The sequence below is a fragment of the Castanea sativa genome, chromosome 11 (assembly GCF_040712315.1).
Source record: "Castanea sativa cultivar Marrone di Chiusa Pesio chromosome 11, ASM4071231v1".
NCBI classification, from domain to species: Eukaryota; Viridiplantae; Streptophyta; class Magnoliopsida; order Fagales; family Fagaceae; genus Castanea; species Castanea sativa.
Window position 1 is genome coordinate 1,714,069 of NC_134023.1, and position 9,739 is coordinate 1,723,807.

The 9,739-nt window shown below is 38.6% G+C and overlaps 2 protein-coding genes across 2 annotated transcripts; both read right to left on the reverse strand.

Moving 5' to 3' along the window:
• Positions 1-5,281: 5,281 nt before the first annotated feature.
• Positions 5,282-5,881, reverse strand: LOC142615558 (serine/threonine-protein kinase-like protein CCR4). Its single transcript, XM_075788296.1, has one exon. The coding sequence runs from the start codon at positions 5,879-5,881 to the stop codon at positions 5,282-5,284; it is 600 nt and encodes a 199-aa protein (XP_075644411.1).
• On the reverse strand, positions 5,339-8,764 carry LOC142617782 (uncharacterized). The gene is made up of 2 exons (XM_075790748.1): positions 8,447-8,764; positions 5,339-6,762 (listed from the first exon to the last, which is right to left on the reverse strand). Exons 1-2 carry the CDS (start codon positions 8,754-8,756, stop codon positions 6,086-6,088), a joined length of 987 nt encoding a protein of 328 aa, XP_075646863.1. The 5' UTR covers positions 8,757-8,764; the 3' UTR covers positions 5,339-6,085.
• Positions 8,765-9,739: the final 975 nt, after the last annotated feature.

Here is a 9,739-nt window from a genome sequence, read left to right on the forward strand (position 1 = left end):
AAAAGCCAAGTGTAAAATTGACCTTAGTTCTTGTTCGGCTCCTCGGGCCACAAGTCTAAGAAAAATTAACACCGTAAAAAAAAAAATGTTGAACTGAGCTTAGTCCTTGTCCGGCTCATCAGGCTGTAAGACTAGGAAATTAACACCATACATAAGGCATTCCACATGTCAAGGTAACAAAAATGTGTACTATAGGTATTATTCTAGCTTACGTTGCAAAGTTGATGATCGTGTTATGTTTTATGTGTATATGAAAGTTATTATTTTTAGCATTGAAGAATTGTTATCGACAATGAGCAAAAAATTTAATATTTGAATCTCACGATATGTTGGCAATAAACAACATGCACCATTTACGCTACTATTAATTCCTTGAAATTAGTTTAACAAAAAAACAAAAACAAAAAAAGAGAGAGAAAAACAACAGTACTAAACTCTAAACAACTTTTAACAAACTCTTGAGCTCATATGTCAAGTATTTGTTTGTTTCTCTTTTGTGTTCCTTTTCTCTGGTTCCTTCTCTTTCTTTTTCTTTTTTGTCTGCCGCATCTTTTTCGTATCAGGTTCATTTTCTACGTTTACCAATTCGGTGCTGGGGGAAGGGTTCTCAGCTATTTCTTTGTCCTTGGAGTGAACAAAGGAAGGGTTTGGATCCGGAGTGATTGTAGATGAGGGAGGAATGGAACTGGAGTCACTAGTTGGTTTGGGAGGAGCAGGTGCCAGCTGTAAAGCAGAGGGGTAATACACGCTGTCTGGATTTCGGAGCTCAAATTCGGCGTATACTCCCGCAACGTTTAAGGCCCGACCTCAAACTTCCAGACAGAATGCACGGGCGGCTCCCTTGAGTTGAGCTGTAAGGCTGTCAGCAGCTTTCTTCATGCCGGTGTCATATGCTGCTTGCTTTTGCACCTGCTTGAGCTCCACCACAGTGAGGGCTAGTCGGTTTTGGGCTTGCTTCTAGGCTTCAAGGGCAATATTTGCCTGTGTTTCATATCTTTGCAAGGCAGATTCTGCATTCTTGTGAGCTTTTTCCACTTCGGCCAGTCGAATGAGAGTCTCCTTCAGATTTTGTTCTGCTTCATTTTGAGCCTTCACAACGACTTCTACGTTGTTTTCAACTTTTTTGGCTAAATCTAAGGAATGATTCATCCATTCTTCAGCCATGAAAGAAGCCTGGATAGCCTATAATGTACATCAATTACAAAAGCCATATGAGTAACGCTTTTAATAGTAATAAAGATAAGATGATATAGAATTGTGAAAGATATTTTAGCTAAGTCTTGTTTCAAAGACAGGAAGACTTCTCTTTTGCAGAAAGACCGCAGCTCAGCCATGCCCTCGGGGAGCATAGGGCCTTCTCCAGACACTCAGCCACCAAATTTGAGCTCCCTTTCTTCAGATCTCTTAGATTAGCATCATCAAGTACGGGGCTACCTGAACTTAAAGTAAAGCTGGGGTGCCAAATGGAGACTTTCCTTGGTTGGTCACCACTGGTCTCCTTGGAAGACCCAGTATGAATGGGCTTCTTGGAGTGGTTTTTTCCCACCCGAGTATCCTTAGAAGGGGGGTCGGGGTTTTCTCCTTCCTCGATCTCTATGATTCTTACCACCTTGACCCCTTTTCCTTTTCTTTGTCCACGGCCTCGAGGGGAGGGGTACGTGTCACTATTGGGGTGATGGGACGAGGAGGTACAGTTACAGCAGGGGAAGAACTTTCGGCATGGGCTTGTAGCAAAGCCAGGAGATCGAGTTCTTTCTCTTGGAAGTCCATGTTACTTGTTGAAGGAAGTTGTGAGTTGTGAGGGCCGTCTTCATGATAAAAGACTTCAAAGTCCTTATGCGTTACCTCGGGACGACTCGGCTCGGAAGCTGAGTTTTTTCCCTTATCCGCAGGATCAATGAATTGCTCTTGGGAGTAAAGTAGTCTGGCTACAAGAGGGGCTGGGAGTTATGCATCCTGCATTCCTGTTGGAGGGGGCGTAGGTAGTAAAAAGCCAAGCACCGCTACTCAATACGAGCTAAATGAAGATCCCTGACCCGGATTACGTTTTTTGGACTTTGAAAACATTTGGTGAAAGGGGTGTAACTGAGAATGACGTGGGCCACTCTAAGCTGCCCGTCCCTATGCAAAAATATTTTCAACTTGAGAATTCTGTTCAGGTCCTGAAGATTTACAGAGGGTTTGTTTGGAGCGGTGTGGTAGTTGTCTACAGTAAGGGATAAATATTGTTAGGAAGAGTTAATCAATATAAGATTATAAAAGAAGATAATTGATATTCCTAAGTATCACGTCGGTCCTCGGGAACCCTACCTGGCACCCCATCTTGGGTAGGGCAGTGTAATCCATCGTGCCAGTTCCCCGAGAAGATAAGGTAATCCTTGTCCATGCCTTTGCTTGAGTCAGGCAAGCAAGAGATCAGCCTAACGGTTAGGACCCTACACTTCATATAGTATTTGGTTTTTTCCTCTTTTTGGCAATTGTATACCCAGTTTACATCATGCCAGGTCAAGTTAGCCCCCATTTTTCGATTTAGGGCATCTACACATCCTAGGATCCTAAGGACATTAAGGGAACATTAGGCTGGGGTAAGTCTATAGTTTATAAGAAAATCCCAGGTTACCCTACCCATGGGAATTTCCATTCCACCTTCAATAAAAGCGATCATGGGAATTATAACTGACTCAGGTGGCCGGGGTAAAACTAGCCAATCTCCTTCCTCACAATGTTGAATATCAACATCGTCAGGAATCCTATATCGGGCCTTAAAAGTGGCCTTTGCCTCATCTGTTTTCACTAATTTAGCATATCTACCCATTAAACTTTATGACAAGAAGAAGAAAAAATAAACAATGAAGGAGAAGTAATAGAAGAACTGACACACCTCTGAAGAATGCTTAAAACTGCTCATCGGGAGGTCCTTTACCTTTAATCCTTCAAAATGCCAAAAGAAACCTTAGCCAGCCCCAAGTCTTCCTTTTATAAGGGTAAAAAAGGCGCGGTAATTTTTCCGCTCATAAATGAGAGGGCAATCGGAACCATACGATGTTGATCCAACCGTAGAACGTGCGGAGATAGGGAGTCGTCTGACACCATAAATGATCCATCGTGGACTCCGAGGCGTCAGGAGCGTGTCACAGGCAGCGAAATGACGTTTGTACGTGTGAAAGCAAAATGCACATAGGAAGTTTGTCCAAGGAGTTAAAACTTGGCTATTAATTTGTGGTTAATAGCCTAAGTTTTAAGGGGCTATTGTGAGGACCCGAGGACTCGAAGACTTAAAGACCCGAAGACATACTGTGAAGCATAAGGAATAGAGAAGAGTAAAAGTCAAGATCTCGAGGATGAAGTGGGATGGTCCGGAAAAATACGAAAGGTAGATTGGTGATGTATGGGATATATTGCAAATATTTGGGTTGAGATAGGTAACTATGAACGTTGCATTGAATGTTCTGCACCAAGCTTTTTGGCCGCATTGAATAGGGAGTACCAGTTTTATCCGTTGCATTAATGTGGAAATGACCTGAACAGTACAAGGCACAGAGCAAGAGCTTTTCTCCATTACTGACTACAAGGAAATGGACAAGTGTCAGTAAATGAGGTTGATTAGGTGAGAGATGTAGGGCTGAGATAACAAGGGCAAAGAGTATAAATAAGAGATGAGGGGCAGGGGAAACGAGAGGAAAAAAAATGAAGTGACTAAGGCATATAATCAGAACGCCATGAACTTTGTTGTTGATACATTCTCTACAAATTTATTGTTTTGGGCCTTGAATTATTAAACGTTAATATTGTTGGGCTTGTGCATGATTTTTGGTCCTTACACTTTGTAATATGATTTTTTTTTTTTTAAACATAATATTAAAACAAACCACCAACCCTAATCTAAATTATAAGAAAAAACAAAAATTTGAGAGAGAGAGAGAGAGAGAGAATACTTAGTTTTTTGTGGAGGAAAACATGGATTAATTGGAAGAGATGACATTGAATTTATATAAAATAAAAGAGAGGGAAGAAGAGTCAAAATATAAGAAAGGGAAAATGATGAAGGAATTGTAACAGTCAAGTAAAGAGTAGTGGAGAGGTAAAGAGGGAGGAGAAAAGTTCAACGAAGTGTAAAATTAAGTGTGGACTAATAGGGAGAATAAGGGGTTTTTTTTTTTTTTTAGAATATGGAGAATAAAAGTTTAGAAATGAATAATAAGAGGTAGAAAATAAGTAGAGGATGTGGCGCTGATGTAGTATAGTAACAATAAATACTAAGTTTCAGATTTATATATGTGGGTGTATGTGTGTGTGTGTGTGTGTGTTGCAAATTCTTATTTGGCTGCTCTTCAAGGGCCCTCCGGACCTCAGGTTTGTGCAAAATAAGATAATGTTGGAAAGCTTATAAGATTATATTTACAACCGTACCAAATTTGCATCAAATCAGACATCCAAATCAAACTTATTGATGATATAGAAAGAACTATGCATATACCGTATGATTAAATGCACTAGTCTTTAATGGGAAATACAAATAAAAGGTTTAAATTTTGACAAAATTAAAGTGCAAGTGGTTATTGTTCAAATCGAAAATGCAAGGATCAAATTCACACTCAAGTTAAAGTCACAAGGGTGACAATTGTATGAACCCTCTTATTTTAATAGGGGTAAACCTCACAAATTGGCTACAGGAATGCTAAAGACTTAAAATGAGACTATATAACATATGTTCTAGTCTGTAAAAAGGATACAACAAAGCTAGTCTATTGGTCTCTAATATCTAATTCCAAAGCTAGTCTATTGAGCGTATGATATCCACCTTATTGCTGTATGATTTTTTGTATTTTAATTATAAAATATTAAAAAAAAAAAAAAAAAGCATCAAACCAAGGTAACAGTTCCCTTAACGTCAGACAAGATATGCGAACAATTTGGTTAGTGCCCTAGAGCAATCTGGTCTTGAATTTCCTTCATGACTAATATGCCAAGCAAATAATTAAAAGTTTAAAACTTTCCTAGAGTAATGAATAACATGATCAACCAACAAATACCAACAAGCAAACAACAGTGAATTGGCTTGACTAATAAACCTGATATGTAAAATTTGAATAACAACAATAGATAGATTTATTTATAAAAAAATAAAAATAAAAATAAAAATAAATATAAAAAACACACAATAAATAGATTTAGCTATTACAATTATTCCTAGCAACTTTCTTATATCCCTCAGCAGGGAGTCGCTCCCTGTCGTTTGTGCCCTCTTTGCGCTGCAGCTCTCTTAAGATATTCTGCCATTCTATCTCGGTTCAATTTCCTCATCACTAATTGATCCACATTCCGCATCACTAATCCCTTCCAAGGTACTTTGTATGGTGTTTGCAACCTTAGTCATTGAGGGGCGAAGTACACGTTTTTCACTTACACAATCCAATGCTAGGTATGCAACATTTGCCAGTGCCTCCATTTCCAATGGCGAAGGTGGTGGTACTTTTGGGTCCAAAATCCTGTGAATTTTCTTTTGGGCAATGTATGGGACTACAATATCAACTACAAGCCTTCTGTAATTTTGATCTTTGTGAATAGCTGAGAGCCCGGACAACATTTCTAGCAATACTACTCCAAAACTGTACACATCAACTTCAGTTGTCAAACTGCCAGAAATTGGGTACTCAAAATCCAGGTAACCAAGGTTGCGGGTGCCTACTAGCAGCTCATCCTCACTATCATACTTCACGAATAAGTGGAAAGTAGACAGCTTGGCAGTCAACGTGGCATCTAGAAATATGTTAGACGGTTTGATACCGTAGTGTATGATTTGTGGTACTGCACACACGTGTAGGTATTCAATGCCTCTGGCTATGTCTAGTGCCACTTTAACCCGGGCAGCCCATGACATTAGAGAAGAACTTTCAGGATTGTGAAGATGGCGATGAAGGGTACCATATCCCGTGTACTCGTAGAACTCGTAGACCAATAAGCCATCCTCACCATCTTCACAAAATCCCAATAGGCGAATAACATTCTTGTGATCGAGGTGGGATAAAGCTTCCAACTCACTTAGGAATTCATTGTCACTGTATGCACGCTTAATACCCACTTCTCAGCCATCATCTAAAGTAGCATGGTACATCGAGCCAAAGTGATCTGTTTCAATCTTGCAATCTTCTGAGAAGTTGTTAGTGGCTTCACGTAGCATTCTCAAAGGAAATCTTTCCCTATGTATTATTTTCAAGTCTTTGAATCTTCTTGCTAGGATTGTGTGTCTAGGTCTTTTGGACCTGTTTGTTAGTGACATGGCTGTGAAAAATAATGACAATATGGATTTTTTTTTGGAATGAGAGAATTTTGGAGGTGTTTGGTTATATTTTGAATTATTGCTGCTCTCTGGCCTCTCTTTGAAGGTTGCTGTATGTCTAGGGCTTGCTGTGCTGGAAGGATCAGTTGGAATTATTTCATAAATTTTAGAATTACTGTCTGTTTCAGACCTACCTGGTCGAAAGTATGACTGTATTGAATAAGAGAATCGTGTTTCATCAGATTCTGAACAACTATCATCCGTTTCAATTTCAGACATGGCAGGTGGGAAGAGTAACGAAATGGAAAGACTGCCATTAGCATCAGTGACAGAGTTGTTGGCTGGAATTGGATTTATTCCATTCAATATAGAACTAGCAGACTCCAACTTCGCTGATGGGGTAAATGAGTACTCTACGAGTGATGGAATTCTTTCTTCACTAATTGTTGGATTACCAACTCCTGAGTTGTTGGCTGCAAATTCTGCAACCAAAAATATCGAAATCTGATGAGTAAATATCTAATTCTCATTAATAATCAAAAGAAGCTATAACTCTGTTGTTATACACAGAGTAAATCCTATTCGCTAATTACAATATGATAGTTGTACATGGACAAGCACAATGACTACTTTAAAAAAATAAAAATAAAAACTGTAGCATAGGAAACTACTGTCATTTATGCAGACTATACAAGAAACAAAATGCTTATTCCATTGTTTCAATTCTTTGACACTCACCCTCGAGATGGACTATGGGAGCATGGTTACGGATCACAATCCCTTATCAAAAAAAAGTATTGTTCACAACCATCTTAAGTGTTGAAAATTAATAAAGCTCAAAGCCTTTGTCAGTAAGTCTACTTGTTGGGAATGTGTACCAACATGAAGTAACTTTATAGTCCCAGCTTGTACCTAGTCCCTCACAATATGGAATTTCAATTTGTATAGTTTGTTCTTGAAAAACCGGATTGGCCCCCATATGAAAGGCTGACTATCACTGAAGAACAAAGTGAGTTGAGAATGAGAACATTGACCAGAGCAGTGCATTTATTGTGATTTTATTTTGATTTTAGTATTTATTTCTGGTTTCAGCATTTTTAGTTTTTTTTTTTTTCATAGAATAAAGAAATTTATAACTCATTGGCAAACCATATATACTATCATCCCTAGAGATAAAACAAGTATTAGTGGAGAGATCAAGTAACTTGTAACCCTTAACAGCAAAAGAGTACCCTAAAAATACACATTGCTTAGCTTTAGGATCGAATTTGGACCTATTATGGGCTATAGTAGAGGCAAAACAAAGGCAATTAAAAACTTTAAGGTGTAAATAGGAAGGAATCTGCTTATAGAGTAGTTTATAGGGAGACTTATAATTTAAAATTAGGGTGTGAAGTCTGTTAATAATGTGCACTACAGTGAGTATACAAACACCCCAATACATCAAAGGAACATAAGAGTGTAACCTCAAGGCCCATTCTACACATAGAATGTGTTGATGTTTCCTCTCCACAACTAAATTCTATTATGGAGTAGCAACACAACTATGTTGGTGTATGATTCCATGAGTTTAAAACAATTCAATCATGAAAAGTTCAAAAGGGCATCGTCTGGACAATAGTAAAGGTCTAGTGTTTGACTTGGATTTCATAAGATAAATCCAAGATGATATAGTGTGGTCATCACATATGGTACAAGTGTTTGAGAAGTTGAATTTTGCAGCAAGTGGAGTCCATTCTGAACCTCACCCACATCAATCGGCCTCCAGCATATAAGGTCCTATATGAAGCAGAAATTTGATAGTTTAACAAGACAAGATAGGAGTTTTTGAGTAAGCTGACTAAGATATAATAAATTGAAGGAAAATGTAGGCACACGTAGGACATTTTCAAGGAAAAGGTGTGCTGAAATTCTAACAGATCCTATGAGAGTTACCATAGCTATTTCACCATTTGGGAGTTCCACAACACAATGCTTAACCAATGTGATAGTGGTAAGTAAAGTTACAGAATGCACAATGTTATTTGTAGCCCCGGTATCCACAACCCATGTATCTCCCCCATATGCATGTCTGTTAACCACTTCCTTTTTTTTCAGAAAATATCAAATGCCCCAAATCACAATGGAAATCAGGACTATGAAAGTTCAACAAAGAGGGAAAATTACCTGCCATAGAAGTGGAGTTAGTTCCCAACATAGCCAAGAACAGTTGACATTGCTCTTGAGTGAATGCCAATGAAGTAGAAGTAGAACTAGAATTCTTTTCAACAGTGTCACCATTCATTCCACAGTGATTGCAAGTGAGCTTTTCTTTCCCCTTAGAGTTCTTGTTATTTTTGTTTCCCGAAGAAGAAGATAGCTTAGTAACTGGGGTTGATGATTCCACATGAGGACTTGAATTGTTTCCCACACTACAATGCCTTTCTTCTTGAATTAGCAAAGAGTACACTTTGTTGATGGGTGGGAGAGGATCCATCAACAAAATTTGTGCCCCAACTTGAGCATAGGAGTCATTAAGACCCAATAAGAATTGCATCACTAAATCTTGATGCTGAAGATCATTGAGTTTCTGACCTAAGTTGCAAGTGCAAAATCCACAAGAGCACATTGGAAATGGTCGAAAGTTTTGTAATTGATCCCAGAGCACGTTCAATTGAGTGAAATATGATGTAATTGAAGATTGACCTTGAGTAATTCCAGCAATATCCTTCTGTAATTGAAAAACTCGTGCTCCATTTGCTTGTGAAAGTCTTTCCCTAAGGTCATTCCAGATTTCAAGAGCAGTGTCCTTATCGTCTATGCTTGTAGCAATTTCTTGAGAAACGGAATTGAAGATCCATGAAGCAACCATTCTGTTGCAGCGAATCCAAGCTTCAATTGTTGATGGTGTTTTGACCATTGGAGATGAGAGAGTCAATGTGCCATCAATAAATCCCAACTTGTTCTTGGCAATCAATGCCAATTGCATTGATCTTGCCCAAGTTGGGTAATTCTCTCCCACGAGAGGTTGGTACACAAGCATAGCACCAGGGCTTTCTTCATGGTGCAGGTACAGAGGATTTGACGGATCATCCAAGATGGATGAGCTTCGTGAAGAGGATGAAGAAGTTGACGTCAAAGCCATTGAAATGGAAGTGTTCTCGACTCACTGCTTTGACAATGTATCGAAATCTGATAAGAAAATAACTAATTCACATTACTTAGCAAAACAAGTTACAACTCTTGTTGTTTCTATACTCTATTTAAGAACAACATAACAATCAAATTGGTTACACACTAATTATGAGAACCTTACTTGGATCAACTTGGTGCTTCCACCTACTGATCCCAGACATAAATGTAACTGAATTGCGAGAAAGAGAGAGTGCGAAAGAATTGTATATCATAATGGCATTTATAATTTACAAGAATTTGGAAGATACGTTTGTTGAGTTAGCGGCTCTGACACTATTATTGCAT